Below are 23335 nucleotides of genomic sequence, written 5' to 3'. Positions count from 1 at the left end.
GCCGTACCTCAGTCTTCGCAAATGTGAGGTTTTCCCCAATTAGATTTCAAGCCCGTATCAAGCTGACGGTCCGGAGAGCCAACTCTTTTTTAACAGCTGGCATGCTTGTTTTTTGCCAGCAATATAGGAGTTCGTCGACTTTAGGGCATCATAATACTCAAACTAGCGGCTCTAAACGTGACTGGGTCCGCCTGGGCTGGGCAAGTAGGCTGTTGGTTGGCTTCTCGGCTCGTCTCTTCGCTAACAAAACGCTTCGTCTAGATGATATCTTGCTTGATCGGCTCAACAGGCAGCTTCTTCAGCTTCACATGTGGCTGTTGAAACTGAGTTGTGACTGCATCGTAACCAATTCACTAGTTGGCTCGGTCTCAGTCAGGTAAGAGATCTACATGTAAGCTGGCTCGGCAAACTTGGCTCATTTGACCTCCTCTACCCAATCAAGTTGTTCGTGGATTTCGAGTGATTCCTCACTCGTCTGGCTGCTCAGCATTTTCTTAACTCCTTAAAGGGTACAATCTGGGCTAGCTTCAGCTGATCGTTGAAAGGCAGAGCACCAACCAGGTGTGACTCAACATGAATCTCTCTGCTTGCAACAGAACCACTCTTAGAGGCAGCCTGGCCAAGATGCTCCCCTTCCTCCATGCTGGAAGGCCCTACTGCTTCGCTCAAGTCTGGCAGGCCTCTTGAGGTAGCTGATTTAGCATGCCTCTCATTACATCAAGTAACTAATGAGAACACTAGCATCCAAAGAATAAGACGGAGTTTGTTAGTTACTTAAAAAGTTCACTGAAATTCACCTGCCAAAAACTGTGGTTAGCATCCAACTTAAAGAAAAACTTTGCTACTGGCGAGTTGACTGAGGCTATCTTCTACTGTGGGTATTGGATGAAATGTACTGGATCTCTTGCCACACATTGCTTAAGCCTGTCAGGTTCACGCAGATGCAGACTTCACCTGAAGGTTTGACTACTGTGAGTAGCCCACTGTACCATTCTGGGGCTTGAGTGTTTGGAGAGGTAACCTATTGTTTGTATATATGTATAACTTATATAAACTGCTATTCTAGTGGCTTTTGAGCCAGCAGTATATAATAGCAGAGTATTATTTTTAATAACCTAATTTTTGTAATAACAGCAGATCTGTATAAATAATGGGCAAGAGATGTGGAAATAAAATGATCAACAATTTACAACTGCTGCCACCATGTTTCGTTGTTGCCAACTTTATTACTGCCCATAATGAAGCTAAATGTAATTCTAATCATACGACCAGCACTTGTGGTGAAATTGCTCTGTGACAATACTACAACAGAGGCTATCAGTGACCACAACAGTATTATATTAATGATATCGCTTCTGACTGCTTATGAACATTATCTACATAATGTTGGTTTCGGACATTTTATTTCTTTGCTAATTAAAAACATTCTTACTGTTTAAGCAGACCCATGAGTACTCAACTAGGCATTACCAAAATATTCTCTTTACTGGTGGCAGCAGTGAGATCCTCTTTAAGTAATTGGAGTGTCAAAGATCAACATGAGCGACAGTGAAACCGAAACCACCACTGCCAAATTACTAACTTATCTCCCACTTTAATATAAGCGATCCAGGTTACAAACGATCAACCCGCCACGCTGTGATTATTTGACGGACATAAACGAAATTCTACAGAAATTTTAGGAAATAGCTATTACAATGAGTAGAATGACGTCAAATGATACCTTTAATTTAGGCTATGTTTTAAAGAAGATTCCGATAAAGGGCTAATTGATGCGGACTACTCCTTTGTCAGCCAACTTCAAAAATTATTCATCTTGCTTACCCCTCACTAGATACTAGACAACAGGAAGAATGAGCTCATGGCTTTAGTGCCTGCTTGATACTATGTTACCTATTTGACCTTGAGTCTGACGTGACAAGACATCACGTGACAAGACATTAACCAAACTGTAATGACAACGTCAGAGAAATAAAGAGATTCCAATCTATGACGGCTTTTCGTTTTTTAGCTTTTAAGAGCTCGTAATCACATTCCCACATATTTTGCACCTACAACACAACAGAGTAAGACATGGTGAATCTTTTGATATCAAATAACTGTAATGTGAATTTTGTTGCAAGTCAACCTTCAAGGCAAAAACTTAAACAACACACCCAAACCGAAACCAGAGGCGAGCCAATATTCAAGGTAAACAACTAGGTCTGGCTCATAATTGTTTAAAGAAAAAGGAAAAGAGGTGAAGTCGCGACTCAAGTAGATTGGACAGTCATTGGACAGTCATGAATGTACTATTCTGTCAAGTATGAGGTGGTTTAAAAAGAATGAAAATCCATTCAACATGAATGTCACATTAAAGAATATAACGCAATGGCAACCGTAATGAGGAACTAATCCGTGGGAGGCGGAGACAGCAGTTGCTATAACTAGCAGCCTGTCTGACCTACAAAAATATGAAGAGAAGCTTGAATGTTGACGATCTTTCAGAAGAAACAAAGTGAACTACAGGTAGGATACTGAGTACAAACACAAAAACGGCTGAGAAGGTAACTCTCAACAGGTCAGAAAGGATTCGACGTCTACTTAGTATATATGGAGACTGTTGTCTACACACTCACCAGTCTTATACAGCTCTGATGAAAGAGCTTGAGTAATGAAGAAGATTAGAATAAATCAATTGAAAATAGCAAAGAATGTTCACGAAAAGTTGATTTGGGTGGACTAGGCAGGGCAAAAGGTGGTCTTTGAGTTCAATGTAAAACCCACAATTTAACAGTGAAACGGTCTGTCTGCAACTGTTTGCAAGGTACCCTCAGCCGAAGACGCCTCTGGCTAAGGATCCACCACTGACGTGATAGTGGATTTAGCAATAGTGATGAAAAGATAGCAGGAGCCACTAGTGACAATGAGAGTCATGTACTGAGGATATCACCTCCAGCTGCTTATTATTATTGTTAACTGTATGTTATTGATTATGGATAATTTGTTTCTTTACGAAGTACCTAAATCCATTCATATTTCGTAAGCGAACCAGCAAGCACTCAACTAGGCATTACCAAACAGTCCTCTGTAAAACTTTTTTTTAAATCGTGGATTCCTTGCGTTTGGTTAAATTCTTTGTTGTTCGTGTATAGTTTGTTTTACTTCTAAGCTGTATTAGGTAGTGCCTTACATATACAATTATTTAATATAAAAAGATTTACAGATTTACTGTTCTGCATGTCTATATCATAAGATTACAGTATTAGGCTTTCAGTTCAGCCTCGCATTTGTATTCCGCATGTGAACCTACAGAAAATTTTTTTACGTATGATTTGCACTTGTTCATACATCAACTTGACCTATTGATGATATCATTTCATCTTTTAGTTTCTGTTTTAACGCTGATCGGATTACTAATAATTTGAAACTCTCAAGTTAATTCTTAAAATTGTTTATTTAAAATTTGATTCGGGTTCCAAGTTTAAATTTGAAAATGTCTTCATTTTTTTAGGATGCTGTCTAGTGTCAAGAATTGTGCCATTTGCAAGATTTGACAATCTGAAGCGCATCACTGTTATTAATAATATGAGCCTAAAAATTCATTAAATTTTGATTATTTCAAAAATGTCATGAATTTTTTCCCTTTAATTTCTAGCAATTGTTTTTTATTTATATTTCAGCATTTAGTGGTGGTAAAATAATAATACCATTGCTGTATTTGATGATGACCCGAAACAAACCCGCTTCCAAGTCTGCATCAGGCAACAATGCAATGACTGAACAAGCTGCTAAAAAGATTAACGGGTCTTCATCCGCGACTTTTAGTCAATGCAGCTGCTCATGGAAGGATGACATGATAAGATTCTATCGAGAAGAAAGCATCACTGCTTGGGTCAGTGCGGTCATGTATTTTATATCACTATTCTCAATTTTTACTGTGGCAAGAAATATGCATTGAATGAGTGGTTACCACAGTAATGGTTATAACAGCAAAGTCTACACATTTTACAGAAATGAACTTGAAATCGACACTTTAGTTTAATTTAGTAGTAATGACCTCATTGAACAATCTATAACTGTTGATCAGGTTGCACTCACAGCAGCGCGGGTCAATGAGAAATTCTAATCTGAAATCTAATCTACAGTTGAAAAATTATTATTTCTTTTGCAAACTAAAAACATCATGCCATGGGTAACCTATATTATACTTTTTTCCTATCTGAAGCTTTTGTGATACTTTGTTTCCAAATTAGAGTGCAAATTTTAAAAACCGTGCAAATTTTTTTGAATCAGTCCTATAAAAAGTTTCTGAACCCATTTACGTATTAGTTATCTTGGGAAGAAGTGAAACTGACATAAAGGAAAGGAAGCTTGAGTTGAGTGAAAGTAAAAAGGTCATGATACTTCAGTATAACATAAAAATATAACAAACATAATATATACGATTACGCTGCGTTAAGTCTGAAGTTCATGTCGCCTAACCTAGATGAGCTTTTCCTCTCTATGAAACATCTACCCACCCACCACTCACCTACCTTTAGCATTAAGGCAGGTGAATTGACCTGCATAAACTGCATTTGTGACAGAATTTATAAAGATGCTTTATCATGAGTATGTAACACTTTTTTTCTGTTCTTGCAAAGAACACGCTCAGTGTAAAAAGATGATCACCACGGTGATATACTCATTATTCTTAACTTTTGCTATAGAAGTTAAGAATGTCCATTTATTAGACATGCACCTTTCCTATTGGACCATACTAGCGCATTACTCAGTGTACTTGGAGAATGCATGCAACGCCAACCGCTGTCATGTAGCACACCTGTTACAGGCTGCCTCAGCAGTTCACAGCCTCTAAGAATAGGACTGTTAGTGCTGCCAGTTTGCAATAAGAAAACAGTTTGCGCGGACTTAAACACTGACCATTGTCATTTTGTTTGCTGCATTTCATTTCAGAAATGCTTTCTGGCAGCATCATTTGAAAGATATCTCTTTCTGCTCTCTCTGCACCGGTTTAGAAAAGAGTTTGAAGGTGGTATGGAATTGGTTCACATTTCTGGTGCGCCTGAACTATCACCGGAAGAGAAGGGGTATCTTATTGCTGTGATTGAGGAAGAGAAAGCTTCTTCATATTCAGAACTGATTAAAGATGAAAGTTGTGCAGGTGTAAGTACCTCGAAGTTGTGCTCGTGTAAGTACCTCAAAGTTGTGCTGGTGTAAGTGCCTCAAAGTTATGCTGGTGTAAGTACCTCAAAGTTGTGCTGGTGTAAGTGCCTCAAAGTTGTGCTGGTGTAAGTGCCTCAAAGTTGTGCTGGTGTAAGTGCCTCAAAGTTGTCCTGTTTGTTGAAACATTACAGTTATGTTAGTGAAAATGAGAAAGCTGATGAAAACTAAAAATAAAGCACAAAAAGACAAAAAATAAATAACTAGAAAAAATGAAAATAATAGAAACTAGGCAAACTAAATTAGTGTTACAATATCGTGTAAATTCAATCTTCAAAAATAGCAATATAGAACAACTGCTAAGGGTTTTTATAAATATTTTTATATATCCACCATATCCAGGATCATCCTCGAGAGGGTCCCACCTATCAAAAAGAACAATGGCTCGTTGCTGCTTTTTTGTACCCATTGTGCTTCTTCCTAATCTCTACCTACTGCCAAAGCGAATACTTATTCCTATGATATGTATCACATACGTATCATAGGAAAATTCTCTTTAGTGTAAAAGGTCCTCATTGTTCCAATGATTTTCAAGCACAGCCTTTGTTGCCTGCATGAAGCTGTGGATATACACACACACTTACAAAAGACATCACTTATGTTGCCAGTCTACAGTTGTCAAATGTAAAACCCTTGCTGTCTGATTGAACAGATTGATCTTCATTGGCCCTGTAGAAACTGATGTTTCTGTGAGTGACTGAATGAATTGATTCCTCAATGGACAGAAGTCCATCCCTTTGGCTAAATTTCAAACAGCAACAATTCTTTTTTGTAGCATGATAATTATTTAGCTGAAACATATATTTATATTTAAAGTTGTTAAAAACATTTTATGGATTTAAACTCTTGTAGTTGACTGATTTTTACTGTTTAGACGTAGTTGTTCTTTCCTTGAGCAAAAATAAAACAGCTAGTAGTTACATAAAAACTAATGCTTAAACGCATAAAAGCATAAAAGCTAAATGTTTAAACAGCAATAATTTTGACATCCAACACGAATGTCAGGACCTTAACCTGGCTTCAGTCAGCTCTCATTGGTCAATACATTTGAGCTCTCATTGGTCAATACATTTGAGCTCTCATTGGTCAATACATTTGAGCTCTCATTGGTCAATACATTTGTCAACACAACAAGTAGTTGAGTTATGGCGTTGTCTGTAGCAATAAAAGATGTCGATTCTACGTTGGCTACCCATTAGCTGAGCCGTTTTGGAGTTTTAGTATCTATGACCTTATGACCTTAGTTGTTTAAATGTTTTCTCTTATGATTTCTTTTTATTGGTCTTCATTTTATTTTTTATTTTATGATTTAATTTGCTTTAAAAAGCATTAGTCGGTGATAATAAAGTTCATAACTATCTATGCTTATTCTGACTTTCTGGATGCAATAGCTGCTTCAATTTAGACCTTCATACGCATAAAACGCTGATTAGGTTAGTTTATCACCCAAGACAACCTCTTTAAGTTTCCTATGATTTCGTTTCACACTTTTCACAGGAGAAGTTTATATCAGCCATGAAAAGTCTGGATGCTGGTTGCTCCATCAATGGTCTCCCAGCAATTGACCCGCAAGCTGACCTCCAGCATTTCCGTGCTCTAATTGAAGAGGGGACAATTCCAATGCCGGACAACACAGCTGATGTTGATGAGCTCAACTTGAGCTTTGCAAGTTCAACTTATTCTGAAGGCAAGTCACGTTCATAGATTACTTCGGCAGATAAGATACATGCTGTGTCTGAAACAAAGTGCACTGATTAAATGTTGCTACGGTAACAGGCAAGGTGAGATAAAAGTCAAGGCAGTTGATAGACATCATCATTCAATTTCAACCTTGCTTACTGTAGAGTATTTGCATTATTATTATTATTATTGCAGTATGATTCCTTAGTCTATAATAGCCTGCTATGAAGTGGTTATGATCAGAATACAGGCTTTTATCAACATCTCATCGCAGTCTGAACTGAAAAACTCTCTCAAGCTGTCAGAAGCTAAGTTACATAAGCTACTCCTGAATGCTGCCAGCCTGTCTTCTCAAATATCTTGGAAATAGAATATAAAAAACTATGGCTCTATAATAAAGCTCGTCTCTGTAAGTTGGCATGCAGGCCTGTATTCCCTGGGGCGGCTGGCCGGCTGAGCCGCCCCAACTTTTTAGGAATTTTTGGCGGCTAAGTACAGTCAAACTCGGATAACTCGCCCTTGAATAAAATGTAAAAATTTTACAACGAACACATGATTAACTCAAATGGATTTGTTTGGTCCGTTACCACGCAATGATAAATTGCTTTAGATAACTCGACCTCCACATCGTTTACTCGAACAGTTATTTGCCCAACAGCTACGGGAACGGTTTCTATTGCTGTAGAATATCACTTTATTCCAAGCCATAGAGATAAACATCAGCTTTTAGTAGTTCTTAGGCGTCATTATTATCATCATTGGTAAAATATTCTTGTTAACAACTTTTATAAATGTTTGAAAAAGGTCAAGTTCAACCAAGCATCCGCTTGGCAATGATCCATCGAAAGCGTAAAAACCTTCGGATGAACTTGAAATAAAATCGGCAAAATTGATCTTTGTTAAAACGCTCAAAAGAAAAAGATGTTTTTTTTCTTAGCGTTTTAATTGCGGTCAAGTTTTGCCTATTTTAATCTGAAAACGCCCTAGCAGTCACATCACCTAAAACAAACAAATCTCAAATAATAGAAAAATATTTATTCTTTCCGATAAAATTTTTTTAAACTTTATGTGAGAGGCCCGGTTGTGGCCTTACATGAGAGAAACCTGTTGGGGGGGCTTACACCGCCCCCTCCAAACCATCTGGTGTTCATAACTAGTCGCCTAACATTTGCCGCCCCAACTTTCAACCAGGGAATACAGGCCTGTTGGCATGTAGGTAAAAATTGAATCCGTCCATTCTGGAATTCCTAAAAGAATGGCCATACGGTTTCTTTAACCTTCTAGCAATTCATTTCTAAGTTTCACTTAAATGACAAATCATAATATTTCCCTCCAGATACACCAAGCATTTACAATGCTCTAAGCAGCTATTGCATTCTGACCTGCCCAATCACGCACACTGTTTAAAAAACAAACATTCATGATCACATATTGTGTGACAGTTCACCACAGCTTGCTATGATTAGCATCACTTGTCTTTCCAAGGTCTGTAAAGGTTAAGAAATAACTACATCATATAGTGTCACCTTTCCTTTCCTGAAATAGTTTGGTGTGGAAATATAATATGAAGAGCTATGGCGCTATACTAAAGCTCAGTCTCTAGAATCAATGAATGGTTGACATCCAGTCTAAAAATAAACAAGGCGAAGCGAATTAAAACTACAGAAGCAAGGAACGTTGTTTGAGGGAGCAGACTAAGTTACTTTAAAGAAAGAAGAAAGAAACTTGCAACCAAATAGCTTCAGTTATTCTTAATTGGGTTAACAGCTCTTGCTTGATTGGACAACTTATTACTAGTGAATTCAGTATTTAATTTTCAAAATCGGTTGATTTAATTCAGATTTGACAACAATAGGGCAAAAAGTTGCTAGAATTCCAGGAGTTGCTAGAATTGCAATTTGCTATGATAGCTAAAAATTGCCACAACTGCTAGCAATTGCTAGCAACTGCCACAACTGCTAGCGACTGCTTGAACCTGGACGGCGCCTTGCAAACTTTGGTAGCTTCGGTTTAAATATACCCGGAAAGATATATATACATATGTATGTAGATAAACATACCCGGGAAGCTTTGGTTTTCTACACCAGCTCTTTAAAATTAAAAAGCGTGTTACCAGAGCAACTGAGCAATCACTTGGTCAGGTTTACCAAAGCAAATGCATCCAGTGCTGGCTCATACTATTCCAGTTGTAGTGAGCAGTTTTTCCATTTTTAACGCAAAAATTGATGCAGATATGACCATAACTAATGTTTATGTTTGTGTCTCTAAAACAGGGGTTTCCAACCAGGGAGGAAATTCCCCGGGGGGAATTTTGAATATACATGTACAAGCGGAACAGAATATTTGATTTGTTAAATTTTTAATTTATGTCTTGCAGTGACGTTTGAGTTTGGGTTTCATCATTTAACATTTTGGTTTTATCTATAACACTAGTTGCTAATAATGAGCTACTAGTCAGAACCCATAGATATATGTGAGCACATCCATCCCGATTCTGATTGGATACTAAGTTAACCTAGTCATAAACCAATTCACCGTCATGCCGAAGGTCATGTACTGTTGTGTGTTGTATGCGTGCTGTATAAATATTAATAATATGTTGTTATATGTTTAGATATGTACAATAAAATGGGATGATAATTTGTATCAGTTGTTTTTAGTCAAGTTAAAAGTGCGGGGGGAATCAAATTTATGACAAGGCATAAGGGGGGAACTGAATGAAAAAGGTTGGGAACCCTTGCTCTAAGGTCTGTTAACAAGTGGTTCACTTGGTTGTCAGTCATCTCGGAAATGGCCAGCCGTGCCAATGTGAACGCTGCCAGAAAATTGCCCTGGTGTTGTATCAATAGAGTTCAAATTAACCAGACAGACATTCCAGACAAAATTAACTGAGGCAAGCAGTGACGATGTTTGTTTTGTATTTATATGATTTCTCTCTGATAAAACACTTGAAATTGGCTCTCAAGATGGCACCATTGTTCAGTGTGAAATGCTGTACTGTATCTCCATGATGATACCTTTTTACACGCTGTGCAAACCATTTGATCTTATGATGACCTTACAGTCATCTAGCCCTGCGGTTGCTCAAGATTAAAATCCAGGAGATTTCATAGACGAGAAATGAAATCTTCAGGTAGTTAGTAGGACTTCAAACCAGATGTTCCCGCTGCATATTTGTCTATTGTATATCGTCTATTGGGTTGTATATTTCAGGGTTTTTAACCAGAATAAGGCATAAATCTAAGTATCACTTTTTTTGTTTGCATTCTTGTTGTGGCAGCGCAACGGTTTAAAAATAGACTGAAAACTATGTAATCCAATTGTTGACAGAAGCTCTGTCTGAGGTGCTTGCTAATATGTAGATACACATTAATATTTGGATGCACGTTAATATTTGGATACACGTTAATATTTGGATACACGTTAATATTTGGATACACATTAATATTTGGATGCACGTTAATATTTGGATCTATATTAATATTTGGATACATGTTGATATTTAAATACAGTGGATGTATTTGATAAGTATTTAGATTTATTCTATTATGTTATCTATTCTGATATTTAGATAAGTATTTAGACAAGTATTTGAATAGATATTAATATTTGGATACATGGTGCTTCAGTGCAGACAAAAATCCTAGTAAATGACCAGGTGTTACATTAGTTTGAAAAGGTTCAAATAATAAATAATATGTGGCTTGTTGCTATCTATTATATTGCGTTTTAGATTCGGCCTTTTTATCTGCAAGGAGTAACTTTGCTGATCTATCACTTCATGAACGAGCAGCTCTGAGAAGTGCTACAACAACACCAAGAAGGCCTGTAGATAATGCTAAGGTCAAGGACGACATTGAAGGGAAAAAGCATCAAGAAGTAAAAAATGTGTTTGGTTTGAAACATGAAAGAGATCGGAAACGCGATAGGTCTGGTATAGGTGATGGTGAAGTCGAATCTAATAAAGAGAAAGAATCAACAGAGGTTGTTTGTCATTCGACAGAAAAGTGCAAAGATGAAAACGAAATTGCGACTGATGAAATACTCCATGGTCACAAGACAGGTCAAGGTGAAGGCAACTCTACCATTTCTCTTGGAATTCAAGTCCAATCTGAAGGCCCTGATGAGGAATCTTCACAATGCATGGGTTCTGCTGTGAATAGCCATGAAAAGAAATCCGAGACCGCTAAGGAACCTCCAAAGGCTCCCGCTAAAAAAAGGAAGAAAAAGAAGAAGTCCAAAAGTGGGGTAAAAGCGGTTGACGGATCTGAAACCAACCAAGAGGGTATTGTAAGTTCATCATCAGCTGCAACATCAAATTCACTTGGTCATCTGGATGAGTCCACAAACCTCATAAAGCCTCTAACCCAAAAGGATGAAGAAGAAGAAGCTCAACCAACTTCAATTTCAAATGAGGTATCCAATGGCAGCAAACACAGCGACCAATCATCTCTGCAGCAGACGACTAATGCAGCTGCAGCACCTTCCAGGAAAAAGTCTACTGCCTCAGTTGGCTCAGGTATGCGTCCATTATCCCACACCTCCACTATCAAACTATCTGATATGCGTACATGTGGTATGCGTAAGGATTACTTATCAGAATGACTAACTCAAGGGCAACTATTGTTTGAACAGAGAGATACATGTGTAGTAGTAGGCAGATTTTATTGGCTGTTTATCTTGGCAACTGTCATTTATAAAATAGTAAAACTGACATTAACCTGACCAACGGCCAAACTGCTGGGCAAGGCTGCAGCACCTTTCCTGTTTTGTTTTTTTAGGACGAGACATAACTAAGTGTGACCAAGTACAACAAGCCAAGAATAAACAGAATAGAATGTACCAGGACCAAATAGGGTAGAAATAGGCTGAATAAAGTGTAAATAAACAGAATAGGGTAGCGATAGACAGAATAATGTATGAATAGGCAGAATTAGGTATGGATAGACAGAATAAGGTATGAATAGACAGAATAAGGTATGAACAGACAGAATAAGGTATAAACAGACAGAATAAGGTATGAATAGACAGAATAAGGTATGAACAGACATAATAAGGTATAAACAGACAGAATATAGTAATTACTTTGATATAAATTATTTAGAATTAACGATTTCTTGGTTATAACAGTATGATCATTGCTTACCTACAGCTGGGACATTCGGAGAGCATGATACAGACAAACAAATTGAAGATGATGAAATGTTTGCAAGGGAACTAATGATGAGATGGGATAATCAAGATAAGAAAGGTTAGAGTAAATACTTTGATAACCAAAGTATTTCTTATCATGATCACCATATGATGAACTGTTGTAATACAATGGTTGACATTCTTGAAAGTTGGTAGTGGTTACTCACAAATACATGCTTTTTGAGCAAGAAAAATGTAGTCGTGTTTCCATAAATTGTTTCAGAAAATTTGCCTCTACAGACACCTTACCACAGTATGCTTTTGGGAAAGCTCTCAAGTCCATTGACAGCGCTTCCTTCTCTCTATCCTCTCTCTATCCTCTCTCGTACCTCTCTTTTCCTCTCTCTGTTTTCTCTTTCCTCTCAGTTTTCTCTGTCTCCCTTTTTCTTGTTTCCATTCTTTTTATCCTCTCTCTTTAACCCTTTCTCCCTCTTTTCCTCTCTCTTTGCTTTTTCCCGTTTTCTTTTTTGTCTTCTCTCCTCTCTGTCTCCTTTCTCTCTCTTTTTCTCTCTCCTCTCTATTCTCTCTCTCTCTCTCTCTGTTCTGACCCCCCCCCCCTTCTCCCTCTTTATTTTCCTGTTCCGCTCTCTTTATATACCCCCTCCTATTGCACATTCTTATGCTCAGAGCAACATTTTTTAGATCAGAATAAAAGATCTGAAGATTCTTCTAAAGCTGGTCGAAAAGCTGGTGTAAAAGCAGCAGTCGCACCGCCTCCAGCTCCAACTGTGAACAAGACTATTGCTCCAGTAGATGTTCCTAATGGCCTGCCGCCGCATTCAGTTGCAGTTGTAAGTCCCTTCACTCCATTGATACTTCTGCTTCATTTGCTATAGGCTGGATATGTATGCCGTTGAATCGAACTTCATAAAGTTTTTCTTCTCTCTAGCAGCCAAAGTCTACGCCCTACGTAAAGATACCTGAGCTGTACAAGACCAGCATATGCTGGCATTATAAGGATGGCTTTTGTCCTTTTGGGTCTGGCTGCAAACATGCACATGGTGAAAAGGAGCTTCGACCTTTTCCTGACTGGTTTCACAGAGGGCCGCCGCCGCCTCAGGTTTGTTTAGCAATTCATAAATTAACTTATCTAAAGTAGATGTTTAATGAATTTTAGACAATTTGTAAGGTGATGCTTAACTTATATCATAGGTGATCTTACTCAAAAATAGGATTTGTTTGCCCATTCCCATAAGCAGCTGTCGATTTCAGGTCGGCACAATTAAATTGATCAAGTTAGATACTAGGATCGCCCAACAAAGTTTTATCTTTGTCAATTCATAGTCTAAAATCTTTAGTTTTTCACCTTTTAAAAATAACTCAACTCCCATCGACTGAAAAATGCTTCTGTAAAGGTTTCACTACACTTCAACACTGACATTCTTCTTGAAACCTACTGTATGTTGGCCTTGTTTCCTCCTTGAAACCTACCGCATGTTGATGTTATTTTCTTTCGGAAATCTGCATTGCATTATGCTTTAAAATTGATAAACAAGTAAAATATTGCTGTATTCATTGCTGTATTAATAGTTATTATTAAATTTTTAATTAAGAAATTGATAATTAATAAATTATTAATTGATAATGTAATTATTATTAATTATATTATAAATGTTGTTGATATAATTTATTATATTAATTTAATGAACTAAATTATTTTATTTAGCAAATAATTTATAATAATATAAAAGCACACAATAGATGAGATTGAGATGGCCTCAACAACTTTGAGCATGAGTCAGTCAGGCTTAAAATGGCCACCGCAAAGCTCCAGTTAAAGAAAGCACCACACGCAACTGGAATCGGAGGTTGTTTCTGTTGAACTCATATGCAGTCTTATTAACAGAGGACATTCTCTTTTTAGATGCTGCCGTGAGGAGATTGTGTGTAGCATAACTACAGCTATATATTCGCTTGATGTTTATGCTTTTTAAAGTAACGGTTTTTTTACAGGATACCAACACGGCTCATACCGAGCCCTGTGATAACCAGCAGTGTCCTTTCCGTCTGGCATTTTATTTACGGAAAACTAGCATGTGTGAGAAGTGGGAGGCTGGCAAGTGCTGGAATACAAAAGCTGAATGCAGGTTTGCTCACGGTCGAGGAGAGCTGAAACCTCTGCCCAAGTATGAAATCTGTCAAAGAAGTCTTCGTGGAAAGTGCCGTCTTCCTGCAAATGAGGTGAGTACAATATAACTGTAAACCAATCTCACTGCATTGAAGCACTGCATACCTTTTCATATACTTTCTTTTCTGCTGCACCTCTTCATCTCTACACAGACATGTGCGCAAATGTAAAACTGCCCAATAATTTTCATACACTTTAACTATAGAAATCAATAAACATATTATAGCCAACTTGAAAAAAAAAATTTATCTACCGTTTCACTTTTTAAAATCTACATTGTTCTGGTATGTTATCGTTCTGTTTGCCAGTCAAAGTTTTTACTCCAAATTACATAATACTTTCACGCGATGAGCTCTGCTAAGTATTAATAAATTGGAATCAACTTACATTTCTATCATTCTCTTACTTACTGTTACTCTGAAATATACTTACATCTGTCCATAAACGCCCTCAAATCCATCATCATAATCTATGTATTAACTCCTGTGTCTATGTCCTGTGTTTATGGACAGATGCAAGTGTATTCAGAGTGGTAGTGAATAAGAGAATGAATGATAGAAATTTAAATTGATTCAGATTGCTAAAAAATAATTAGAAAGAAATGAATGAATAGGCACTCCAAAAGAAAAATAAAGAATATAACTTATCCACTGGCAAATGACGCACCGGTCTTTGATAAATTAGCTAAAGTTAGCAATTCTTTTTTTAAAGCCATTGTGTTAAACTCTCTGAATTTTTTCATGTTTGAATTTCTACTTCCCTAGCTATAGATTCAGTCATTTTTAACAGTTCAAGGACTTATTTCTTAAAATAGCACTTAATAAAAAATATTGACATGTAACACTGCTAACGATGTAACAGCCAGAGTATTATTTTTAAAGACGCAGATAAGAAACACAGATAAAGGAGATACTGAGCATTAAAATGATACCAAGCCTTTGTGTCCTTTTTAAGACAAATTACAACTGGTTATATAGATTTCAGAAATACTAGATTATTGTAGGTAGTCTTATACTTGTGCACACTGTACTTACCACTTAGTATAAAATACTTTATTATTTTATATTTTGGAGGTGGCGTTCAAATAGAGGCTGGTGGTGTGTTTTTTAAATGGCTTGTCAGAGTTTTGAGAAGATAAATTTAGCCTTTTTACGGGCGTAGCGAATGTCGCCTATATTTTGCCCTCATTTCTCAGTGGAGCGATATTAAACCTTTTGGATGCAATAAATCTGCTAACTTACCTCCAACTTGTCAAATATCTTTTAATAAATATGCATTGAGAAACTAAGAAGTATCTCTACCAGTTGACATCTATTGCTTGCAATGAATCTCTTTATTTCGATGACGTAACTACGAAATTTGGTTATCGTCTTGTCACGTATGTTCTCACGTGAGTTGAAAGGCCAATAAAAAGCTCAATATAAAACTTATCGTAGTACTAGTTTATGACAGACACCGTATCAAATATAGATGCCTGCTACTTTACAATTTTGTTTTGGCCTGGTCTAATCGGCAAGTCGTAATCTGATCATGTCACCCAATACTTCGCAAATAATTTTTGCAGCACTAATCGATTATCACAAGTGACCAACAGGCTCATCATGATTATCAGACAATGATATGTACTCCTTCGAGCTAAGGTTAAAAAGTTTAACGATTTTTTACGGTAAGTTATAAGATATCAGTGCTAAAAGTGACATCATTACAATGACGATAAAACAGACGCGTAAGAACAATAGACATGGTTTTATTGAATGCGTGAAGTATATTTGTGAAAGTATTTCGACGAATGAGGTTGCATGAAAGTGTAAACAGAAACCATCCTGTAACAACTATACCCATTTGAGCCGTTTTGGAAAGCGAATCCAAACTACGGCGGTTTCGTGTGGCTGCGGATTAACTGTTCGTTTTTTAGCTTTTAAGAGCTTGTAATCACGTTTCCACATATTTTGCACCTACAACACAACAGAGTAAGACATGGTGAATCTTTTCATATCAAATAACTGTAATGTGAATTTTGTTGCAAGTCAACCTTTAAGGAAAAACAAGATGAAAGCTTTAGAGTTGGACGACGAGAGAATTGATTGTTATTGATGTAAACTATTCTTTATCAATATGATTTTTTGGGCACTTTTCTACTGATCCCTTGATATTATCGGTTCATAAAGATGAAAGGTTTTTAAAGTGGCGGTTTGAATGGAGGTGGCATTCAAATAAAGGGTAGCACTCTATTTTTCAAACCTTCGTTCATAGTGGCGGTTAAATAGAAATGGCATTCAAATACTGTAGAGGTGGTGTTCAAATACTGTAGAGGTGGCGTTCAAATACTGTAGAAGTGGCGTTCACATACTGTAGAGGTGGCATTCAAATACTGTAGAGGTGGCGTTGAAATACTGTAGAGGTGGCGTTCAAATACTGTAGAAGTGGCGTTCAAACACTGTAGAGGTGGCGTTCAAATACTGTAGATGTGGCGTTCAAATACTGTAAAGGTGGCGTTCAAATACTGTAGAGGTGGCGTTCAAATACTGTAGAGGTGGCGTTCAAATACTGTAGAGGTGGCGTTCAAATACTGTAGAGGTGGCGTTCAAATACTGTAGAGGTGGCGTTCAAATACTGTAGAGGTGGCGTTCAAATACTGTAGAGGTGGCGTTCAAATACTGTAGAGGTGGCGTTCAAATACTGTAGAGGTGGCGTTCAAATACTGTAGAGGTGGCGTTCAAATACTGTAGAGGTGGCATTTAATTAGAGGTTTTGCAGTATATATATCATCATTGCTATCATTTATATCATCTGCATAGTTGTGAAGACGCGATAATTAAATTGGTTAAACTTGTTAGCTGTTTATAGCTGTTGATTCTTTGAGCATGCTTTAAATAGTGTGTATGCCATGATACAGGCTTTGTTCAAACTTGCAATGAGTGATTTTATCAAGACGCTTTTAATTTGTGTGCCAAGCCTACGTATCACCAACTTGTACATACATATGTGTACACGCTTATCGGTCTATTGTTTTAGTGCGTCTATGCTCATAGTCCTGAGGAGTTGCGGACAGACAAATCTAAACCACTCAGGCCACGCCTACTGGTCAGGGCACCTTCTCAAGCTGTCAACAACAGAGCCGATCAAGATAAAGACATGCATGAAGTGAGTGTCTGCAAATATGCCGACTCATTGCCACTAAGTTCAGGTGATTTTTAACTATCATTTATAAACGAATAAACTTGCATAACATCTCTGTCGCTATCTTTTTAGGACTGCAGCATATGTTTTGAGGAATTCAGTGTGAGTAGAAAAAGATTTCTACTGAAATGTGGCCATAACTCTTTTCACAAAGATGTAAGTAACACCTATCTTCTAATATCATTTCCAGTCTATTGTACATGTAGCTTGTCTATATGAGCGAAGAAAGTTATATTAGCATTTTTAAGAATTCGTTATGCTGATACTACCTCATATCATATGTTTGTAGATAAGCATATGATGTATATATGCATACATAATATGCTTATCAATAAACATTCTATATATACATGCGTACATTATATGGTTATAGATAAACATATGATGTATATATGCATACATTACATGTATATGTTTATGGATAAACATATGATATATATACAGATACATTTTATGTTTATGGATAAACATAATATGATACGTATGATACGTAGGGCCTATATGCATGTATATAAATTTCTAAAACTATCACCTGATGAGAACAGAACTATATCTGTCATGATTAACCAACAGCAGAGTACTCTCTATATTATAAATTATACTATAATTCACGCTGCACATAGTGCTTTTTATTTATTATTCTTTACGGAACTAGTATTTCTAGCAATACTAAATATATATACATGTATACTCTTACATTATGTACAAACATATGATATATATACAATTTTACGCATGCATTATACATTTATGGATAAACATGATACATTTCTCAAAGTTGGTCTGTGTATAGCTGGGTATGTCAAGCTATAGCTATTAAAATCTTGGAATTAAAATTTTCCATTCTGCTGGACTTCAACTCACAAAGATTGCATTTTGCAAGTTTTCAATCTAATTCTCTAACCACTAGACTACAAAAGCTCCTACAATTCACAGCTCTTATTATGTATGTACTTTTCTCATGATATGAAGTTTGAAAGTTAGAATGGTAACTGTTGTTATATGTTAAATAAAAAGAAAATTTTCTAGTATATATATACAATAAAGTTTGGGCTACAAGTCGGCATAAAGCGCTCGATACTAAAGTAGAGATTACTATAAATTTGGTAAGAAGTTTATTAAAATATGACCAAGCATAAAAATTACTAAAAGTTTCATATTACACAAAAGGTGTATAACACTCATCGGATAAAATGCTTAGTGAGGACTATATAGTAGGCGCTCCTACAACGTAAATAATTCGTTCCAGGAACGTTTATGCTGTAGGGAATTTTCGTTATAAGAACAGTAAAACACATGTAAATTGCCTGAACTATTCCGAGATCTTTTTAAACTCACTCTTTTGACCATGCAAAAGGGAAAAACATGACTTCACTCTTTTAATTTGGTGGCTGTACCGTAACTGCAGTAATATTGAGTTGTATCGACAACTTTTCTCTTTTTTATGATCAATCTCACTGGTTTTATAGATTATGATTGCGGTAATTTTACAATAAGTTGATTGGGGACTGCACATTTTCGATGTTTATTTACAACGATTTGCTTTTTTTTCTTTTCATCAGAGTCTAGTCTGCAAAGTAAAACTAATAACAAATATTTTGTTATTAGTTTTACAATAAGGCAAAACAACAAAATCGCTTTACTACAAAAAGGGGTTCCACCTGTTCGTCATCTATCTGTATCCAGAGGGTCAAGGTTAGGATAAAAGATAACTTTCAACGATACTCCAACTCGTCACATTCAGATTAGTAGACCGATGCTGTAACACCTGTACCAACCAATCGCCTTTGTATTTGTGAACATTGCTCAGCTAGCCGAGTCTCCGTTTTGACATTATCTGAATGTCGCGAGAAATATACATAATAGAATAAATGTTTTTTTTCTGCAAGTGCGGCGAGATAAACTAACATTCAAATCGATTTTGAAATTTGCCTGACTTGATATTTTATGTTATATGGAATTTTTTATGTAGTATGAAGCAAAAACTTTACATAAATTATTTACGTTATCTGGAATTTCCGTTTAGGTCTGCGTTATAGGAGCGTCTACTGTACATGAAATTCTGCATAAGCTGGTAAACTGAAATAGAAACTCAGGTATTATAAGCTATTAAAAGTTAAATGGATTATGCTATCACATCACCTGGTACATTTTATCACATGCCAAGCCTTACTCCAAGAACATTTCATCCTAATATACTCCAAATATTTCATCATTTACAGACCCGAGAAGGCAACTCTAAATAAACGAAGTGAACTCACATCTACATACTTGTAGACATTTTAAGAAACATCTTTAGCGTAACAAAATAGCGTTACATAATAGACTTCATCCATCTAGCTTGTAATAGCTTTTAATACCTGAGCTTCTATTTCAGTTTACCAGCTAATGCAGAATTTCATGTATAGTCCTCACTAAGCATTTTATCTGATGAGTGGTACACATCTTTTGCGGGTATTACCCTTTTGGGGTAATATGAAACTTTTAGTAATTTTTATGCTTAGTCAAATTTTAATAAACTTCTTACTGAGTTTATATATAGATATATATACTCATGCTACAGACAGTACTGTTGTGGCTATTGAAGCCTCATCAGTGCAGCTCAGAGCAGGCAAGGGAAACAGATCTCATTGCCATATATATAGACACTAGTTATAGATAATAGTTGTACTTATCTTTCAGCTACTGGCAGTTTCATGACTTCTTCCGTCAATCTTCGGGCTGCTACTCTAAAGTTGTAGTCTGAAGGGGGTTTATAACATTGATAGTACTAAGCCATCAGCTTTATAAAATAATTTTATAACTTATACATTTTAGTCATTCTACCTGAAGATTGCAATTCAATTGCATGAAACTATTAGTAGAAATGGTTTTAACTTGTAGTTTTTAATAAACTTTATACACAGCTCTGATTGGCTCAATTATTGAGCACTTTACTTTACATTGTAAGCTACATATATATATATATATATATAAAAAAATTGTTTCCTCACCCCGGATACCCCGTATGGGTGGTAAATTCTGCTCTAACTCGGGTCTCCTACCAGAGACCTGGGAGTTTGAGCACTCGCCTCAAGATCTTAGCTGTTCCCAATAGCGCACTTTTCTGTAACTCACCTGAGTTGATTGTTGTTGGTATTTGGGCAAGCCACATTTTATGCGCCAGTGTTATTGCGCCCAGTGCCCCAATGACTACTGGGATTACAGTTGTTCTTACATTCCAGCATTTTTCAATCTCTTCTCCAAGAGAGAGATATTTCTCTACCTTTTCTTTTTCTTTGCTGGCTATATTGTAGTCATTGGGTACTGCTATATCTATTATAGTAGCCCTCTTGTTCTCCTTGTCTACCACCACTATATCTGGTTGGTTTGCTAGGACATGCTTGTCAGTTCGGATGTAGAAGTCCCACAGGATCTTAGCGCGGTCATTTTCATTGACCTTACCAGGAGCTTCCCACTAGTGTTGTGGTTTATTAAGGCCATACTCATCACATAGACTTCTATACACAACACCTGCGACATGATTATGCCGCTCAGTGTATGCGTTTCCTTCTAGCTGCTTGCATCCACTGATGATGTGTTGGATGGTCTCAGGTACATCTTTGCACAGTCTGCATCTAGGATCGTCTCTAGTGTGATAGATTTTCGTTTGGAGTTGCCTTGTTGGGAGCACTTGCTCCTGGGCTGCCATGATTAGCGACTCTGTATAGGCCGTTAGGTTTTCTTTGTTTAGCCACATATATGTCTTGTGAAGATTGCCAACCTTAGATATTTGTTGGTGGTAAGCACCATGAAGAGGTTTCGTGTGCCAGTCAATTTCCTCATCATCAGGGCGTAGGTCCGTTGTAAGAGCAGCCAATTGAAATTCAGCTAGCAACTTATCTGAAATGGCCATGGAGGCTGCATATGCTTTGATGCTTTGCTCTTCCTCTTTCACTGTCTGCTGTACACCTTTGAGTCCCCTACCGCCATCTTTCCTATCAAGATACAATCTAGTAGTATCAAATTTTGGGTGGAGTGCTCCATGCATGGTCAGCAGTTTACGAGTTGCTATATCTGTTTCTTTGATGGCTTCCTCAGTCCACTTTATTATGCCTGCTGGATATCTTATTACTGGCAGTGCGTAGGTATTTATTGCCATGACTTGGTTCTTGGCATTGAGCTGGCTCCGTAAGACCTGCCAAAGGCGTTTCTTGTATTCGGTAATGGCTTTGTGACGTACCTCGGCTTCGTGGTTGATGTTGCTTTGCATAATCCCCAAGTACTTGTACCCTTCTTCTATATCTTTGATGGTACCATTTGTCATTCATAGGCCATCTGTGAGCATAGAATGGCCTTTCTTAAGAATTAGCCTTCCACATTTCTCAATATCGAAGGTCATTCCGATGTCCTTGCTGTATACCTGAGTGAGGTGTATTAGCGAATCAATGTATATATATATATATATTGTATGTTTATGGATAAACGGCCACTTAATCAATTTATTTCAAGCTCACCACTTATCAATTATCAATGTATCAATTATATTTCAATGTTTTGAAATTGATTATACCATTACCATTATTATTGTAAAGTTATCATTGTTACTTTGAAAATAAGTCTTGTTTATTGTTGTGAGAATCTTCGTTAATTTACTCTGCCTTTCATGTTTATCTGAGAGTCGTCTCTACTTGATAATTAGTTTCATTCTTTTCTATTCCTAGTGTTTGGAGAAATGGACAAAAATTGACAATTCCTGTCCATACTGCAGAAACAAGGTGGATTTCTCTCAAATTTCGGACTTCTCATACAGAACTAAGGCTACAGATTATTTTGCGTTTTGATTGCTCAATAGCTCCCTCTCAATCAAGTTTTTATACACGTCTTTGTTGTTTCTGCTTTTAGGTTTTGTGAGTTCCACTCAGTTGATATTTTTACAAAAAACTTCTTCGGTAAAAAGTTTTTTGGACTACTTGGCTTGCTTATTCATTATATTTTAACATTTTTTTATAGTTCTTTTCTTTGCATAGAGCTTGGTTGGCTTTTAAATAAATAATTTATTTTTAAATACATCTATTCGACGAGTGATACAGGTGTCTAATAAATTTATCAATACCTAACGAGCTGCTTTACAGATGAATCTGGCACAAAACATTACTGATATGTTACTTTACTGTGTACTAACTTAAATTAAAGGCAGTCCAGCTCATCTTATTTGTCTTTTAATGAAGTCATAATAATTAACTAATATAATAACTATATTTTAAGCTATACGAATATAAGCTATACAATTCTTTTTGGTGTCACCCCAGGGTTGATACTCTGAAAGAAATACCCACTTGCCTAAGCCCAGACTTGGATATTGTACCCCCAATCACATGGTTGATCAGTTTGAAATACACCCCCTAAACACTGGGAGTTCCCTAGGGGGTGCCGAGGTTCCACGCGCCGCTAAACATCCAATATGATTCGAAGCTATAAAAATAATTTCCACAAGGCTTATAGCATATGTATCTAGGGAAACACCTAATTAGGCCAATCAATGAAAGAAATTGTTCAGCAAAACTTAGTAAATTTTATTTGGAAAAAGCTAGGAGAAACAAGGACCCTTTCACTGGATTGGCTGCGGAAACCCCCCTAAATTAGCAAATTCGCTGACAGTACCCTATGGTCTGAAAACCCTCTCTAAAACGTGATTTTGAGCCGAGCCTAATGAGTCTTTTGGGGGAGTTTCAACTCTGGGGGTGTCGCGACCTAGGAAAAAAATTAATCGCGACACGTTATTGATCCTTATTTTCTTGTCGAGGTCAATATGATGTCCCTAGGTTATTATTTCAAGAGATGTCATCGCAATTAAAATATTGTACGCGTTTGCCAAAGTTTCGAAAGTTTAGCATAATTACTGAGCATTAAATTAGAGACAAACTCTTGTAAAAACTGTTTGCTCGCGATAGCTGTACATGTAGTTCG

At 36.8% G+C, this 23335-nt stretch overlaps 1 protein-coding gene across 1 annotated transcript; it reads left to right on the top strand.

Annotated features, from left to right (window-relative positions):
* The first annotated feature begins 3716 nt into the window (after positions 1-3716).
* Positions 3717-22453, top strand: LOC137394565 (uncharacterized). Its single transcript, XM_068081292.1, has 11 exons — positions 3717-3874; positions 4939-5148; positions 6703-6892; positions 10619-11404; positions 12038-12136; positions 12721-12869; positions 12968-13138; positions 14032-14259; positions 17222-17350; positions 17459-17542; positions 22090-22453. Exons 1-11 carry the CDS (start codon positions 3755-3757, stop codon positions 22207-22209), a joined length of 2286 nt encoding a protein of 761 aa, XP_067937393.1. The 5' UTR covers positions 3717-3754; the 3' UTR covers positions 22210-22453.
* The last annotated feature ends 882 nt before the right edge of the window (positions 22454-23335 follow it).

Source organism: Watersipora subatra, chromosome 4, assembly GCF_963576615.1.
Source record: "Watersipora subatra chromosome 4, tzWatSuba1.1, whole genome shotgun sequence".
Lineage (NCBI taxonomy): Eukaryota > Metazoa > Bryozoa > Gymnolaemata > Cheilostomatida > Watersiporidae > Watersipora > Watersipora subatra.
The sequence above is the reverse complement of the archived record's forward strand: the minus strand, read 5'-3'. Positions and strand labels throughout refer to the sequence as shown.